An 18,984-nucleotide genomic window follows, 5' to 3' on the forward strand; every position below is an offset into this window, starting at 1 on the left:
ATCATCAAAGGAAGAAACAATAGGCTATATACGCTCAAGTAGATCTGTCTCGTGGAGCAGGAGCATGTAGTTCATGGCGTGTTGGGAGAGAGGAGACTGGGTAAGGAGGCAATGGCAGAGTGAGAGTCAGATATTTGATTTATAATAAGGCTGTCACCTCTCAAACTTGAATTATACACAAGCTTCTTTGAAAGAAAAATAAAGAAAAAAATTACATAGTCCAAAAATATGTTCACTGCAGGCTTTGAATTTTTTAAAGGAATGTTTATTCCCGAAAAGAAAATTATATTCTATGAAAATATCTTTAAATTGAAGATTATTGTTACAAATGAGAATCTTTTTCCAATGGGGTAAAATACTTTTTAATCATAATACATTACGCATTAATTATAAGCCTCCAAAAATATGTGTTGGGTCTGCTTATCTGAATTTGGGAAATATTGTATATGGTTGATGGGCGATGATTGGAGGGATTTTAGTTTAATTCGATGTGTATTTAAATCATTTAATTTATGTATGCTTACATATATTTTTTCAAAAAACAGTGGCCTCACACGGGAAATTTGTGTCATGTTTCTTCTCATTGGAGGACGCAGGCGGAAGCACAGGCTCTGTCTGGGACACGTTAGTTCAGGGTAGAAGGCAGAAACAAGATCAGGCGGCTGGGCTAAATCAAACATTAGGTGTATGACTAAGGTAAAGTCCATGGAGTAGGACATAAACTCTATCAGCAGGGCAGTATAGCAAGGGAGCTAAGAAATTATTTATGAATAAATAGTACAATCTCATATACAATGTTAATCCAAGTGTTGGTTTTTTGCCAAGCTGCTAGGTTGAAAAACGGCGATCCCATTGTAGTTGTAAATTGCATTTCACTAAAGGATGCTGGAGCATCATTCCTTTGTTTAAGAATCATTCTTACTTTCTTTGAACAACTTGTTTTCCTGTTCTACTCTTAGATTATATTTTTCCTATTGATTTCAAAAAGCTCTTTATATATCATGGCGACATATATTTCTTACAACTTGTCTTATGTCTTCGGATTTGTTTATAGAGCCTTTTGTCACTTAGAATTGTTGGTGTTTATATGATTGTATTTATTAAGGGTAAGTGGGCCACGGGCCAGGAAGGACATAGACATACACATAGTTTTAAAGATGTGCTTCGTTCGGATGCCATCATATCTTACAAATGGTTGTCATAGCTTAGTTTGTGCTTTGACTTGAAACAGAATTTAAAGATAAATGTTTCCAATTATGGACCTATAAGTTGTTTAGAGTTAATTATATTTAGGTGTCTTTAAATCCTAAGGCATCATTTGAGACCATTAATATTTGTAAATTAGCACTAACCTATCTTTTTTTCCATTTTATGAAAGTATGCAGTGTATATGATAAAGTCTTAATATACCAATGTTTTACAGTCCAAGTGTAGATTAAAGTTTCTAAATGTGTTTGTGGAGTAATTGAATGAGTGCATTCTTTTGGTAAAGTCTGTTTTCTTGCATTTTTTTATCCTGTGGCTAGTATTAATGAATTGATCTATATTATGGCAGTAAGTAGTTTTTTAACAATAACATAAAAGAAGATGTTATTTGGCAGGAGTTCTACAGGGTGTTCACAAAATCCATTTTAAAAACTAGGTTTTCTTGAATACGATTTGTCTGTCAGGATTTCTAACATTTCAACTTTTTAGTCTGTCTTTGAGTTTCTCATTTGTGTTTTGAAATTCTGGATAACAGCAGACTTTGCATTTATTTCTCCCGACACGCCAGTCACTGTCATCACACACATGTGACATGTTCAATATAGTAATGAACTGCTTTAATTCTTTTATGAATTAGGTAATGCTAATAAATGTCATTGTAGTTAGAGAAAATGAGGGTTGTGACTTGAAAATTCAAGCACACAAAATTTTCAGATTTACAAATCGATAATATCACTTATAAAATTAGTTCTTTTGAAAACATGGCCTTTTTTGTGATCAAGTTCTCCTGATCATTTCAATTTAATAGAACTTAGCAGAATTAACTTCAATTAATAAAAGTTTTATTTTCCTGATCATCTTATATGTGTGTGAATGTAGTTATGATACACTTTAAAGGATTTAAAAATTATAAGGATAGTCTTAAAATTTTTTTAAAACCTCTGTAACCAGTTTAAAGTGAGAAGGGTAAGAAATTTTATTTTGCAAATTATAAACTGACTCATCAAAGAAGCAGTTATTGAATCAGAATTTGAGAGTGAAAAGGACCTTAAAACTCATCTTTCCTGAGATGTCAGACTTAGGCGAGACCACATGACTCGTTAGGAAGGAATATAGCCTCTCTTTAGAGCAGGGTCCCCAACCTTTTTGGCACCAGGGACTGGTTTTCCCACAGACAAGGAGGAGGGGCTAAGGCTAGCCTCTTTTCTCTCTGTCTCTCACCTGCCACTCACCTCCTGCTGTGGACCAGGTGAAGGGCTGGGAGGGCAGAGACTGCAGGCGGAGCTCAGAGGAGCTTCCCTCCAAGCCCCCTTCCTAACAGGCCACAGACCTGTACTGGTCCTGGGCTTGAGGGGTGGGGACTCCTAGCTTAGAGCACAGGCCTGCTAACTTCCTTAGCCATAATTCTTTCTGTGCTATTCTAGATAGAAGCACACTGAACATTGTCAAGGGGCAACATTCTCATTTACTATGAATAAGATTTACTTGTGGCTTAGTAAGCTATCACAGGAGAATATAGAGAATAGATAAGTATAATCAACTTAAAAATGAAGCTAAGTGTCCAAATGGTTTCCCAGTTACCCAGTTTTAGCTCTTATTTCTGCTCTAATTAATTAGTGTCAAGAAATACATACATCTACAGTGGGAAAAGTTTGTTGAAAGACGTGTCCTAAAATATTTTGCAGAAATAACATAATAAGTAAGAATCCAAGCTGTGTTTTACCAAGGTCATGGTGCTACTACTCACTGTGCTGTTGTCTCATTTACAATAAAATGTCAGTGTAGTGTGCTCCGTGGATTCATTTCCAGGTGGAGAAATTACTGTTTGGTAGCCAAAACCAGTTTTTTTTTCCAAATGTGTGGGGTTTTTTAAAGATTTTACTTATTTACCTTTAGAGGGGGAAGGGAAGGAGAGAGGGAGAGAAATATCAATGTATGGTTGCTTCTGGTGTGTCCGCTGCCAGGAACTGGCCTGCAACCCAGGCATGTGCCCTGACTGGGAATCGAACCGTGATCGGTGTTGTTCGAAGGCCTGCGCTCAATCCACTGAGCTACACCAGCCAGGGCCTTACTTGCCTCATTTTTACTTGGGATAACACTACTCATATCTCCTATTGTAGTTTTGAATATGAGATAAATGAGATAATTTTATTTTATATGCATCACAGTGACTTGTAGAAAGCCCTAAAAAGTAAAATGTTTTTAAAAAATTTCTTCAAATTATTCTGAAGGTAATAAAGAGTAAGATATCAATCAGTGGCACGTATTATTGGGAATGACATCATCCCTTTCAGAAATTTATGAGACTAGAGTTTCTAAAGTGAACACATTTTTAGTTTGTTCTTGAACAGTACTAGTTGGTCAAATATGTGATTTGAGGACAATTCATATTTATATTCTAATTAACTAACCAGTGAAGTAACTAACTAATTGACAATACCCTAAGTGGGCTTGTGTGCCAATTCTTGGGCATAAATGATGTAGAGAATTGAAGTTTAGGTATTTCAAAAAAGAAAATAGAAGTTAGAAGGGATGGGGAAGGAATGGACTGGGCGATGGAAGGTTAAGGCTAGCGAGGAGGAGGTGGGGCCTTGGTGTGGGTGGGCAAAATGGGGGAGTGGAGACACGTAATAGTGTCAACAATAAAAATAAAGTTAAAAGTAAATAAAAATTAGAAATGAAAAAGATAGGCTATTGACTTTCAATGACAAGACTAAAAGTTTAAAGCTGCACATATTAGGTCAGTGATCTCTCTTTTTTTAAGTGGAAGGTTCTTTTTTAATGTTTTTTTGTGACAAAGTAAGGAGAATAATACAGTAAGTTGACAAAAACATAAGTGAAAATGTCCTTCATGCCTCTGTGTCAGGTTAATTCAATACAATTTTGTACCACCTGACACTGATTTGCTTTAAACTCATTGTGACTGTAACACTAAAAGTTTTGTTTCTCAAAAATAGCCTTTCAAATTTCATAAAATGAAAAAACTAAAGATTGATGGTAGGAACATACATCAAATATTAAAGTAGCATATATTTAAATTTCAGTTATTACAACAGAAAACATTTACAATTCTCTTAAAACAACCAACCTAATGGCAACAGAAAATAGTTCCTTTTAAATGAGAGAAATATTAGAAATGCTCGCGTAAAACAATACCTGTAAGTGGTGAAATTTGGAAATAGTCTGCTCATGATCTTAAAAGTTCCTGTATTCTCTTTGAGAATTCTCCAGCAGCGCTCAGTACCACATCTTACGTTTCCTTAGCCTGTGTGAGCCTCCTGTTTATATTTGCAGTGGAAAAAACATGAGCTCAAAAGCACACGTTTCTAAGTTCATTTCGTTTTCCGTAATACTAATGCAGCAGCGTCACAGAGATTCATTAAATGAAAAGTAATTTTAATAGGTTTATGTTGTAGTTTGTGCTCTAGTCTTCTAAGAAGATGTATTTATATTTTTATATTTGCATTTGTAGATCATTTTCATATTTCCCACTCATTTAATTATGATTCAATTAAGTTCTCATCATTGTTTTTTATTTATTTGCTTATTTATTTTGGTTGTAACTTTTCTTGACATATTTGCTTTAGAGGGTTTGGGCATGAAACAATTTGGATTTCGATCATACATAGGAGATTTGTCACAAATTTTTCTTGAATAGTTTTTTAAAGTCTTAGTACTTAACATATTGCTAAGCATTTAATAGATGTTCAGTGAATGCTGAAGTGTATTTTAATCTACAGATATTATGAAACCTACTGGAGATCTACTTATAATGGTATAATGGTATAATAGCACAATCATATTCCAATGTTAATAATTCCTATGTAGAGAATACTAAATACATAACCAACTGATTATGTTAAAATTTTTAGGTAATGGATAAAAAATATGATTTTATTTAACACGTATTATATGGTAGTCATGAACATGTTTAATATTTCAACATTTTAACATTTAATGTAAAATAAGTTTATAACAGCAATGTAACATTCGTCATTGGATCAATTAGATCAATTCAATCCTTTAATGAAATTGCCAATGATAAGATTTGATGAGAACATTTTGGAACTGCCTTATCTTTGGCTGACATTCTAAATCTTATAGAAATTCTAATTTGTAATATAGAATTCAAATGAAAGAAAACTTTTATGGCCAAGAGAGCTACATTTAAAAATATTTATTCCATTCAACCATCAAATACAGTACTAACTTCATGCCAATGAGATTATATCAAATTTAATTTCATTAGCAATTATTTGAAAGCCTTTTATGTCACTTAAAAAGTGAGTACCTTCTTGGGATTTTCATTCAGCTCTAAATTCTGGAGTGTTATTTTATTTTGTGTATGGTATCACAAGCAAAATAAGACCTGGCTTCAAGTAACAAATGGACCACTAACCAGTTGTACGACTTTAAATCCCTTTTGCCCAAGTTTAAATACTGGGGAACTTAGAGGTACACGTAACCCCTTTTTTCCTGTGCTGCATATGATCCATGAGCTAATCTATGTGACCAAAATTCCTTATTAGCTGGAGAGTTCTACTACTTCAAAGTACCATTATTAAAATGATCATTATTATGTTTGGCAAATTTTCTGTCTAGTTCCCACTTTATGTCAGATTGTTCAGCAGCGGTGATTGTGCAAGAAATAATTTGTTTTTGAATGACTACAGTAATGTTTATATGTTGAGGTCTTAACCTGACTTCCAGACCATTTACTATTTTCCTGTATATGCTTTGTGTTTATTGGGCATATGTGTACTTCCACATCCATATACTAAGTACCTATAAAAACAGAACCAAAGACAAGGAAGATTCTGACACGGGCATCTTTTTGTTATATTATAGTTGTCCTGGAGCACTCCTACTCTCTTTCCTACCTGCTCCGCTGACCTTCTGGATTAGAGTTTCAGAGAAACAACCAGAGGTACTAGCTGTAGCAAGACAGCAGCTGGGACCATACGGATCTCAGCATCCTGCCTTATGGCCATTATCTTTGTTTCTATCTTCATGCTGCCACTGTGTCTCCTTGTGCTCTCCCTGCATCCTCTCCTCACCGCCTCCTCCTTTTCCTGACTCCAGCTCCCATCGCCCCTGTAACTTACCTCCCTCCTTCATTTTTCTCTATTTATATAAGAGGAAACAGGATTCTCTCATTAGAATTTTTTTTTTACAAAAACTATTTTTAAAGGGTATGTAGTAGCCATGCAGCTACCATTCCCTAATTCCCATAAACAATACTAACAATAGAAAACATTTATTTTTTTGTAGACTTTATTAATTAGAGTGTATCAAATTGTAGGTCTCAGAAGGGCTGAAAAAAAACCCAGATATTTGAATAAATACAACAATTTGCTCAGTTTCCTCTGTAGGAGTGGGTTGTTGCTGTAATAAAAAATAATTCGAGGCTAACGACAAGAAAGAATAGTGAGTAATACCCTTCCCCCTTCCCCAACTGCTGCAAATGAAAATCGTGTCAGCATCCAGTCATTTTTGCCACATCCCTTCTTAACAGCTTTTTCAGGGTGGGTCATAATTCTCTGTTTTGTTAGTGTCTTAACTCCATAGTGACATGCTTAAATCTTATTCCACATTGACTTTGTAGTAGACATACATTTATTTTTAGGATACCCGGTGAATGATGATTCTCCTTATTAAGTTATTATCAACTTTGTCAACAAATATATAAGCTTTGCTGGAAGAATAAATTTATTAATATTCGAAGGTTAGTCATTGATCTTGATATCTGGAACATGTGCATGGTGCCACATCGTGTATGTCTAGGAAAGTAAACTTACTGTCTGCCTGTCGCCAGGGGAAAAAAAAGTGGGACCTAATCAAACTGCTGTGGGGTCAAGCCTTGTGGTTTTAAAGGCCCTTAATGTTGTCCAGCTGCAAAATAAAAGGACTTGGGAGGGGAAGTTGGAAGGAGTGGAGGGGGTTGGGGGGGGAATGTGTGGAAAAGAACAGGGAGTCTGGCTTTTATTTTTTTTTAAAGTGAGTTCAGTGCCAGCCTGGACATTGGCTGTGCAGACTATTGAGCCATTGTCTGCTCCATTTCCAGAATAGCCCCCAGTTAATCACTTCGGCTTTGAAGGGAATTTCCTCGTGGAATTCTCCACAGAAAATCTAATCAACTGACCTGCCCTCTCAACAATGGAAGGCTTTTTTTTCTCTCTTTCCCTTATTGGGGCGGGCTCTGTAATGTAGCCTTTTGTGCAGAATGAACCCTCCCAGTAGGAGTGGAGAGCGTGTGTGACTGAGTGTGTGTGTGTGTGTGTGTGTGTGTGTGAAGAATGCACACTATCTCGTGTTGGTGAGTGTGTGCTCACTCCCTGACCAGATGCTGCAGTGCACGGGGCAGCCACCGTCTCTGCATGCGTGTCTGTGTAAGTGTCTCTGTGTGCATGTGCCTCTGTCATTTCATGTCAAAGGTGCATTACCTGATTACCTTCCTCGCCTGCCAGATTTTTATCTAGATAATTGGAACTGCTATGGAGGCTGTGCCTTGCCAGCCAGCTTAGGGTCTGTAAAGCCATAGTTCGTCCACCTTGTTATCTGTGGCTGCTTGGCCAGAGGAAATTAAAGAGACCCACAGCCAGGGGAGCGCGTCCTACCCCTGACCTCCTCGGCGAGCCCAAGCAGGACAGTTTCCGAGCCCCATCTTTTCATTTTCATTTTTGGGCGTTTGGCTTGTGCTTCTTGTCCCCTCGTGGCTGTGTGTGTTTGTGTGTGCGTATTATTTTGGCATGTGGATACCTATTCCCCTCCACATCGCACGTCGTGTTTTATGGAGTTTGGAGCTCAGGAAACTTTGGTTGGGTTGCCAGGACGTTCGCACCACTTTGTGGAAAGCAGGAGCTAACAGTGAGACCGACAGAGTGAGTGACAAGTTGTTTACAGGTTTCCTTGAAGGGGCCTCTGCTATATTTCAATCTGTCAAAGTTGCTTTTCTTCCCTCAGAACAATGCCTGATTGTTGTGTGTGAGTGTGTGCGTGTATGTGTGTGTGTTTCCGTGTGTGCTCTAGAGAGCCTAGAAAGGGGTGAAAAGGAATAACAATTCTTTGTGTAAAATGCGATTACTATCATTTCTTTGCTTAATAAGTTAATAATGCAGTTTAATCAATTCTGCTAGTATACAGGTTTCTCTTTTAATCAGCAGCAAATGCATTTAAAAAAATCTACCGGTGTGTGTATATGGGAGAGAGATAGAGAGAGAGAGAGAGAGAGAGAGAGAGAGAGGGAAAGAGGACTTATGTTGTTTAGAGGAGAGTATGGGAGATGTGTTACATGAGTTGACTCCTCACATTCGGTGATGTCTGGAAGAGGGAATTCAAAGGAAAGGACAGGCATCCTGAGGTTGTCTAGTGCTCTGCAGCCTGAGCGAGCGTGCGGCTCCGTGCAGGGGGAGCAGCCAGACCCCGTGCTGGAAGTGCGCTACCCCTTTAAGAGACTGGTCAAGGAGTCCTAGGGAAGGGAGGGGGACGAGGGGGGAGAGAGAGAGATTGAGACAGAGAGAGGGAGAGAGAGAGAGAGAGAGAGAGAGAGAGAGAGAGAGAGAGAGAGGGAGAGAGAGAGAGAAAATCAATTGGTTCAGAAGGTTTGGACTCACTTGACAGGTTCAGTTGGAGACGATCATAGGTGGCTGCTGTGACAAAGGGAAATTGTGCTTTTCCAGCATGCTTACTGACCCTGATTTACCTCAGGAGTTTGAAAGGTGAGTACAGTTTTTACCCCTAATATATTGAAGTACAACTCTCCCCTTTTACAGTCGGCTCTGAATCAGTTGGAAGATGCTCCCCTGTTTGTTAGAAAAGCCTTTAGCCAGGGTTTCTGCAAGCTTCTTAGCTGATTTTTGTGGTGATTGCCCGGACCCAATTGAACTGATTTGTAAAGTCTCCGAGATCTCAATGTTTTTCGGTTGCGTCCTATAACAGGAAATTAAATGAACATTAAGCATCTCTCTCTCCCCCCACTCGCAGCTTTTCTCTTTCTCATTCACTCTCTTACTTTCTTCCTTCATTGATATTTTCCTTCCCTTCTACACCTTTGAAAATGCTTTTGTGCAGAGTGTTAACCATTTTCAACATCTCTGCCTGGCAATTCCTGGGGTGACAGAAGATTTTAGTGGTGGTTAAACGGAGGCTGTAAGTTCCTATTTGATCCTTCCGTAAAACTTTGGAAGCTACTCAGTAAAGCACATGACCTTTTGTTGATATAAGAGAGCAGATTCTTTTAAAAGAATATTTAACATCACAGCACTCCATTAGTGGATTGCTTTTGAAATGTCAAAAGAGGGGGAAATAGTGATGATCTCTTTCTAAGTTTACGCGGCCACTTTTTGCACTGGCTGTCTTAAAGTAAATTGTGATTTACTCCATGTTCTCCTGTTGCTATGATGGGATAAGTGTATTTGTAATTAAGTAGAAATACGTGCAACATCTTTTCATTTGATGTTATTGCAAGTAAAGCAGGGCTTTGAAAGAATTTTAGTCCTCTTAGTGTTCCTATAAGTACACATTGCAATTTTTAAATTTGAGTTCTTATCCCAGCATAAGTTCATTTTTAGAACTATAAATAGAATTTTGTTTGCCATTAAAAAGAATTCAAACTTTGTATTCTGTATGGTGAATTAAAAAATAGCTAAAAAAAGCCAGGATGCATGATACCCTGGCTTTTTTTTTCCAATTTCATGAAAGCTACCTTCTGTATAAACATTTGTTGTATCTGACTATGCAATGCAAGCTAGGTGCTAGACCAGCTGGTTAAAAATATGCTAAGTCAAGCTGTTCATCGCTCAAACAACTGAATTTGATATGAAAAGATGAAAAAAGAAAGGACAAAGATTAAAACATTCTAGAATAAAGCAATAGAAGAGAAGGATATTGGGAATAAAATAATACTTGAATGTGACCAAATATTACAGAAGCCATTATCAGATCAGGGAAGAAAGTAAAATAGCTAACATATATACTTTAATACTGTCTTCTTTCTTTCATTTCCTCTTCACCTTTTTTTTTTAAATTAAGGTGAATCCTCACTAGATAATTTCAGTAAATGATTGAGCTTTGTTAATAGTTTGAATTTGTCTCTTCAAAGTTCTATGTATTAGCTCTTTAAAAAGGTTTTGTTTGCAAATGCAGCCGATTTCATATGTAGATGTTGAAGTTATTAATATTGGAACACACTATTGCTTCATGTAGCAGTTTGTTAATACACCACAGTAAGTTTTCCAGCATGTGTGCAGAGTAGCAGTTAAATGACAGTATTCTTCAACTCTATACTTTTTGGAAATAAAACTCTGAGTCTGATTCTGAAGCGTGTTAACAGACTCTTCTTATAAAAAGGTAGTTACATATTAACAGGCTGTAGCCTATTTCTCTGTATAGGCAAGCTTTCCTGCTGTGGACTTTATTTGTGTTTTTTCGGTTATCTCTTTTTAAACTAAACTTTCCCTCTTCTATTCTGATGGTCAAATCTCTTAACGATTTTTTTCTACCTAGTGAGATTATCTTTTTTCCCCTTTTCTTTTTTTGGGGGGTGGGGGGGGCTCACCCAGAGGCATACTTTTCTAACTGGCTAATTAAATAAGCAAGTGATAATCAATAGAGTTGTTAGTATAGACAGCATATTTGTAAATATTAGCAGATAAAATAATTTTGGAAACTGTCATATACTATAAAATTTCTTAATAATTTCCCCTGTGGTTATACTTGGTGAAATATACAAAAATCTCAGTAAATTGTTACTAGTTTACATTCAATTTGCATGGGTGAGTGTGTGTATGTGTGTGTGTGTGTAGTCATCCACATAGAGTATATATCTTGCAGTTTCAATATTGAATATTTATATTCTCCAAAGGAGAGATATATTTTATAACTATACTATCACAGTCAGTTATTTTTCCCTTTTCATGTATTTGCAACCTTCTTTGAATAAGTAGGTTATTTCAACCAAGTGCTGATTTTTATTCTATTTATTCACCTGCTATAGGTAAGTTGTTCACTCGAACTTAGTCAGAAATCTGAAAAAAAGACTTCAAAATTTCTTTATGAAATAGAGAACTTTGTTCTAGAGGATATAAACAAATTGCTAGGGGTTGATGTATTTTGGAAGTTTTAGGTGATCTTTTTTCTAATATCATTGGTACAGTTGTGTCCATCTTCTATTATTCTGTGCAACCTGTAGGCTAGTTGGAACTTTAAGGAATATTCAAAACTTAAGTATCAGGATCAAAATTTGGATTGAGATTTGTTATGCGTGTGTTTGTAGCCCTAGAAATGTGCGTGGTCAATACTCTCAGTCTAATAAGCAGTTAACTGATTCAGCTGTAGTAACAGTTTTATTGTCTGTTAAAAAAACACTCAGGAGGTAGAGCAGATTAAACAGTGATTCTGCAAAGTAAAGGAATCACAGTCTTTTATTTTTGTGTTCAAGCATTATTGTCATAACTGGGTATGATGAATGAAAAACACCATTCTCAGGTGGGACATGAATAGGCGAAGTATGTTCTAAGGAATTGTTTGTAAGCAAAGTCTTTTAGGTCATGCAGCTTAGAGGAGACACAATTGGCAACATGGTCTAAATGCTAGTAACAGCGTCATTAGAATGAATGCATGGACTCTCCTAACAAATTTTAAGAGAAGACAGTGAAATTACGTATTTATTTGAAAATAAGTAATAAAACACTGTGAGTTAAGATTTGTCCTTTAAGAATCCCATCTATTTCTTCATTTCTCTAAAATAAAAATATGAAAAAATTGGCCTTAAATATCAATATTTGTTTCTGATTAATTAAAAAAAAGTCATTTTGGTCCCATCAGGATGCTGTTCATTTCTTTTATATTTATTCCATTTGATAATGTTGGTAGTGTTATGACTAAGCTACTTGTCACTTTCTGATTGCTCTATACTAGAGGCTTAAGTAAAAAGCAAGTGGAAGATGACTGCTTAAGAAAAAGTTTGATAATAAATAGAAAAATTGGGATTGAATAGACTAGGATGTGGCCAATGAAGTTCATAGTATCACCTATTTGGCTGCTTCTCTCAAAACGGGTGCAGACCACAGGCTGCCTGTGTTCTGCGTGTCGGAGACACCTCTGCAAGAGTAAAACCTTCTCTAATGAAGATGTAATATATTTAACTTAAATGCCTATCACAGTTACTTGTGGTCATGTTAACTAAAGATCATTTTTTCACATTAAGAAACTTTTAACTGTTTTTCTGAAGAAACAAATATACAGCAGGTATTGTGACAAACTAATTTGTTAAGCTACCATGGCAAATTGCTATTAGCGGTCTACAAGAATATCTCTGACATTCACATTACTTTAATTACCTAAAGTTTGGCAATATTGATAAAATATTTGTAACCTAGACAGATTTATTTGACCTAATTAGAAGCTTAAAAAAAACATCATTGTTCTCATGTGATAAGCACATTCAAGTTAGCAGGTACTCTCTCGCTGTGAATCGAAGGGAACTTACCTGTTCACATTCTGTCACCTAATGGCAACTGTAAACCTGTAACTTTGATATGAAGTTTTCAGGGTGTTCTGCTATTTGCCTTTGTCCATTTTGCTATTTTTATGTACTTATGCTCTGTAGTATAAGTACATAAAAGGAAAAGGTGCCCATCATTGATTATAAATTTTAATCGCCATCTCCATAAGCTGCAAGTTAACTGAGCTGAAATATTAGCTTGGCATGCAGCTTGCCCGAAGCAGTGGGCGAACTACACTTCCATCACGCCCACACGGGAGTTCTGTCCTGAGGACTTAGCAGGAGTCCTGCCTGATCTCCAAGGACAATTAAGGGTTAACTCAGGTGGCACTGTGTACTGCTCAGTGTTTAGCAGGTTAATGGATATAGAAATGTGTGAATGTTATGATTACTTCACATATTGGTGTGTTCTTTCTTATATTTCTGAATTATAATAAACATTCAATAAAGTATTTACCTGTTCTTAGGGAGCTTTTAACTAAAGTGCACGCATCATACCTGAGAGGCAAATAATAAGTTCTATTCTAATACCTTAGCACATTACTCCTCCACAGGGCTGGAAGCTATTTCAAATGAATTACATTTATAATGCATTTAAAAAAAACAAAATTGCATTCATAGAAAAGTCTGATTTTTATTGTCTATTGTTTCCACTGTCAATTCTCCAGCCCCCTAATGAGTATATATGCATAACGCAGATAGGTATTGTGTAGGTCGAGCACATCCCTTTTCATAGATTAGTTAAGTATAACTGATTAATTTTTGTTTTCTTCTATAATTTATTATTCACTTCTAATTTCAGTGAGGTGAACTAATAGGCTGGGAAATAAACCAATATGTCTCTCTTGTACTAATTCACATATAATTTAATATGTCATGTCTCTGACTCAGATGATGGCAATCAGATAAAAAGATGTCCATAGATTTCACCATAACCTGAAATACCATCCTTCTAATGGAAATATTTTGTTAAACCAGAAATGAACTAAAACATAATAAGTTCTTCCTTGCTTCATTCATTCTATTCTTCTTTCCATCAATTGATATCATCATCATTTTTATTAAATACAAAATCGGAATGTTTATACATGTTGTGGTATTGTTAACGTAGTGTTTGTTACATAGACGATTAAGCCATTTTGCTGGAGAAGAAAATTTTAAAGACTGATATTCTTTTGCTTAGGTGAAGCGTTTATTTGGATATCCTTTAGGAGAATGCCATATATTTCCTCATTAATCAGGAACTGATTACGGCTCAGGAGAAGATCTTTCTTCTATCTTTTTTTTTACCCTGTGTGTTTTCTCCTGCAGTTTGAAAACTTCACTCCCTTCCCCTTAGTATTATCTATTCTTCTCTTCACTTACTAGTTGAGAGTTTGTACATCTCCTCTGGAGATACAGTGGCGTATGGTTCTGCTTGTCCAATAGGGGAGTGTTGCATTTCTACACGTTCAGTATCCTTTACCGTTGGAGGCTGAGTAAAACCTCAGCAGTACTCCCTGCCTTTGCCAGTCTGAGGAGTCAGAGACTCAAAGTTGCTCCCAGCTCTTGCGCCTTCATTGTAGAACTGCATTCTGCTCAGTGGGCTGCCGAGAAGGACCAGACCGAAACAAGATTTAGAAGAATTCTGGTGAGAACTGTTTATAGGGATATGGTATTTTAAAAGAATGTAGTAAACAAACAGAATTGTGGCATAAACAAAGATAATTAGCATAAACAATGTCGTTTTAGGACAGGTGGTTTAAAAAAACAAACAAAACAAAAAACCCAAATATGAACCCAACTTGAATGCTGCCAGTTTGGAACCACTGAACCTTAATCTGTACTTGATGAGAATTACCCAGGTTTGTTGAGAAACTTGTTAACATGCTTTTTCTGTCTCTTTTGTATTATTTTTCCGGTCATTATGCCCTTGTGTCACCCAGCTTGAAAGCAATTAATCTATTACAAGGTAGTTTAAGGACTTTTTACCCATAAAACATGACAGAATGAAAATTAAAAACAAAAGCTTGTGGATGTTCGTAGACATTTGAAATCAGTGTCTAACCTTTAATCAATTCAAACCTGAACTTGGCTTATTGTATTTTAGATCTCTCTTTCTTTTATCTAAGTAACATTGTAGGCACTTGGCTCTTTAGTTTTGTCATGGCCTTAAAATTCAGAGATATTTTTTTCTTTTGCTGTGGCTGAATCATCACTTGTGTTATATGTTTATTTCTAAGTGTTGCTTATTTCATCTTCCTGTTGTTTCTCTATAACTTAGTGAAGGTGGTACAGCAGTATATAAATGTAGCTGGCGATCATGCAGTATGAAGATGCTAGTTATTGTGAACCACATTATCTAAAACTACTATGCCGTTGTGATGCATTTTGACATGGAGACATTTAGGTTTATTACTAAAGTATAATGTTTTTTCTTACTTCTTTATGCTGAAATATTTCAACTTAATTGAAATGTGGAGTATGGCAAATAGAAAGCTGTTTATTTTTCTTTCATTGAAGACCAAAGTTCTCTATTGAAGTTAATAAGATTTTTTTTTCTTTTCGTTTTCTCCTGGAGAATGGGGACCGGGAATTCAAAATAGATGTCTCTGATATTGTGTAGCCCTTCTCTTTACTGAAATGAAAGCATTTGTGAATGAGTTTTTGGTTTCTTGGAGTTATAAAAATGTGTGTAAACTAGTAAACCATGTCTCATTCATGTGCTGTGGAGATCTCTCGTACTTCAGGGACAAAAATAATTTGGCTACTAACGAATTAGGGCTACCTGCCAGTGCCAACATACACTGTAGGTAAGAGAACACTATAAAGAAAAGCTTCTGGAAGCAAATCTGTTGAAACTTTCATATGTAACAGCATTTCTATTTCTGCTTTCACATCTCTGAAAGAATGCTTTTTTTTAGAAAAGAAAATGTTAAACATGAGATACGATATTTCTTAAAAATGTATTAGTAGCTTCATTTTTAATGTTTCTTATTGTAGAGATGCATATTTATTATATTCTATGCATATGCGCCTGCTCTACCCATCCCAATCATTTTTGTCACATTGAAACCTAAGAATCAGCTGCACTGAGAAAAGGTGTATTTGGAAGAAATGAAGTACACCTCATAGGGTCCCCCCAAAAGATACCTTCAAAACCTTGTAAGATTTGTATTTAAAGTTTAAGAGAGTTAGGTCATTTGCTGGTCAGTTAGGGACACTGATCAGCAATTTCATAAAAGATGTGTTTTCTCCTTTAGGGCTTTAGAAACATCATTGAGAAAAGAAAGGGAAGGGTTAACCTACTTTGCATGTTGATAATTTTTAAATCTAGTAGTAAAAGAAAGATACAGATTCAAATAATGTTTTCCTGCTACATTTTAATAAAAATTTGTTTTGAAATCTAGTAAATCATTTACTGGAGAACTGATTTTGGTTTGATTTTCTATTTTTGTGTTAATTAGGGTGAAGATACCAAGGTGGTAGATTGTTTGAGAAATGGTTGTGGGACTTTTACATATTAGCCATTGACTTTGCATTTGAAACAATCTCATACTTATCTAATAAAAGGCCATCCAGTGAAAAAGAAACACAAACACCGAAAATGGGAAACACGCATTCACATAAGAACACAAAATGAAGAGGAATGCTATATATATGCTATTAATTTTTTATACACAGTTAATAGAGGTTGCATGACACAGTTTCAAAACATTTTAATTCTGATTCTTAAGTTAAGGTTATTACTTGTTTGCCTACAACTCTTCCTTTTGGTTATTTACCTGAGCCAGAGTTTGTTGGGCAATACTTTACTAAGTTCAAAGACTTTTTCACTCCTTTCCTGTTATCCCTTTGTTTCAACACCTCCCCCTTTTTTATTTGCTATTGAGTTTCATAATATGTTTGAAAAGAGTTTGCAGGATGATGTCACATAAATCATGTTAATAGTTTTCTTTTCTTCTTCTTTATCTGTTTTACAATAGACATGTTGAAGATTTGTTAAATAACATATAGTGTTCTTACTCTTCAGTACAGAAAGAAATGACCTGGTAATCAAATTAGTTTTTATTCATTCACTAATTCACCTTTGAATTAAAATGAGTGATAGCTGAATATACAATATCAGATTCAGATTATCATCTTTACCATAGTGTCATTGAGATGTGGAGAAAATTTTATGCAATATTCCAAGTACCATTAATCAAATAGAAGACCTTGGAATGGACAAAGATTATGAATGCTATTTCTGAGGCAAAAACTTCTTTTTCCTGTAGTCCTCAACATAGCCAGAATTTAGGAAACCAAAAAAAAGATATTGTTTTTACAGCCCTAAGGATTATGGGATATAAATATGGCAGTATAATTGTTTCTTGAAAATTTAGCATTACTGGAAAAATAAAGTGGATCTAATTTGACCTAAAAACAATTTAGGGATGTTTAATGCTTTAAAAGCATTTTCTTCGAAAAAGAAAATCATATCTAGGAGATCCTTATTGCAATTTAAAGATTTAGAGTGAAGGAGCAGAATATATAGACTTTTATAAGTAAATTAAAGGATAATTGGGAGTCAGTAACAGTTATATGAAGATTTGGGGGCATGTAATAGCTATACACATACCTATAAGCAAAGTTTGGAATTCAGGAGAAACTTTTTCATTATAGGGTAAGTGAATTTTGAATAAATTCTACTGAACACTGATGAAGCTGCAGTTTAGGGAAGAAAATCTTGAAAGGAAGAAATATTGCATGTAAATACAAACAAGATCCATTCCTACTTTTTCACTTGTAACACAAAATCCTTTTGCGTCAGCTATAAGGACCTACAACAGTTTTCCAGCTTTAAAAATCTGAATATGGCATTGTCATGCATATTTAGTAAAAAACTTGAATTCAAGAAGTTGGGTATGTTAAACTTTGCTTTTATAAAATCGGATACTTCAGATTGAGATGAGAAAGTTGAGCGTTAGAGGCCTAAAGCATACATAAAAATATGACAGTTTTTGTGGATTTTGAGTGTTTACTCCTGAAGCATAGAAAAATGTCCTCCTTTTTGGTAAAAATATACATTTGCCAGTAGCAGCCCTGTTTTTGGGGGGGAAGTGTACCATAATAGAAAGTGTTATTAGCTGGGTGTAAGATAAGTTCTACTTCTCTCTTACAGATTGAGAAGAGGTTTGGGGTTTTAGTTTATGCATCTGTGAAGATGGGCTGAATTGTTTCTAAATTCTCTCAAAATCTCAAAATTTCGTCACTTCGAACTACATATGGAAGATCCCTAGCTCTTTACTATTGTGGTCAGAATTCTCGAATTTATGTAGCTTGTTGTAGACAGAGTATCTCATGTAACAAAGTGTAACATGTGGAACCACTTCTCAATTCGCCTTACCTGTCAACTGAGCGGTGGCATGCAGGAACACGTAACCATAGCATATTTTGGAATTTCAAATCTAAATAGTATGTATAATTCTTATGTAGGATTAAGTGCTCAAATTTGCTATGAACTATTTTGAAGCTATGTGTTTCAAAGGTAAGATTCATAGTTTCATGTATTTGAAACTCTTAGGTGTATCAGATCACCATCCTCAACTATTACAAATATTGTGGAAAATAAATTACATATGGACTATTGAACAAGACACTCTGGGATAACATGAAAAGCATGAGAATGGTGTTTTAGGTCAAAGTGCTGAAAATCTATTTATAAGGATAAGCTAAAAGATTAAAAAAAGAGTGAAACATTAGGACAACACGGGGTCTGCAAGCAGTATATGTTTTTATATGAAAAAATAAAACAGGGCTTGAAAATGTCATGATCAACTAAGATTACAAGGAGGGAGTCTAAAGAAAGATTGTAAGTGGTTTTCAAAATACAGTAGACAATTATTAGCATTAGCATCTGGCCTTGCCAGCCATCAATGTACATCAGTTGATGATTGGCCAGTTCAAGAGAAGAAATGCTGAATCCTCTGAAGCAAGGAGTCCAGGAACAACCAGTGGAAGGTGCATGTACAAAATTATATTATCTTAGAGGAGAAGGTCCAAATATCACTGGCATACTGCATTCGGCAGATTGAATGGTTTTTGTGACCCAGTGTGCAGAAAATTTTATAGTTATACTATCAGTAACATAATCTTTCACTATATATATGCAAGGCCCTTCTTTATTATGTATACCTTGAAAATATAACTATGGTATCATGAAGTATAAATTAGTGATAAGCTTTAAATGTAGATTCACATATTTGGGATAACAATCGAATTGGCAATATATTAAAATTAATTATTTGATTAAT

The 18,984-nt window shown here is 35.4% G+C and overlaps 1 protein-coding gene across 8 annotated transcripts in view; it reads left to right on the forward strand.

Moving 5' to 3' along the window:
• SOX5 (SRY-box transcription factor 5) overlaps nucleotides 1-18,984 on the forward strand; it is a 929,721-nt gene that overhangs the window by 541,747 nt on the left and 368,990 nt on the right. For 5 of the 8 annotated variants that reach the window (XM_037033873.1, XM_037033878.1, XM_037033874.1 and 2 more), the window contains exon 1: nucleotides 8,774-8,924. The exons of the other annotated variants lie outside the window; for them this stretch is intronic. In XM_037033873.1, coding sequence (XP_036889768.1) covers nucleotides 8,887-8,924 — 38 coding nt within the window. In that variant the 5' untranslated portion in view covers nucleotides 8,774-8,886. Of the gene's footprint in view, nucleotides 1-8,773; nucleotides 8,925-18,984 lie in introns of those variants that run through there. 8 annotated transcript variants of the gene reach the window in all.

The sequence above is a fragment of the Sturnira hondurensis genome, unplaced genomic scaffold (assembly GCF_014824575.4).
Source record: "Sturnira hondurensis isolate 20B ecotype Veracruz unplaced genomic scaffold, ASM1482457v3 Scaffold0021795, whole genome shotgun sequence".
Classification (NCBI taxonomy): domain Eukaryota; kingdom Metazoa; phylum Chordata; class Mammalia; order Chiroptera; family Phyllostomidae; genus Sturnira; species Sturnira hondurensis.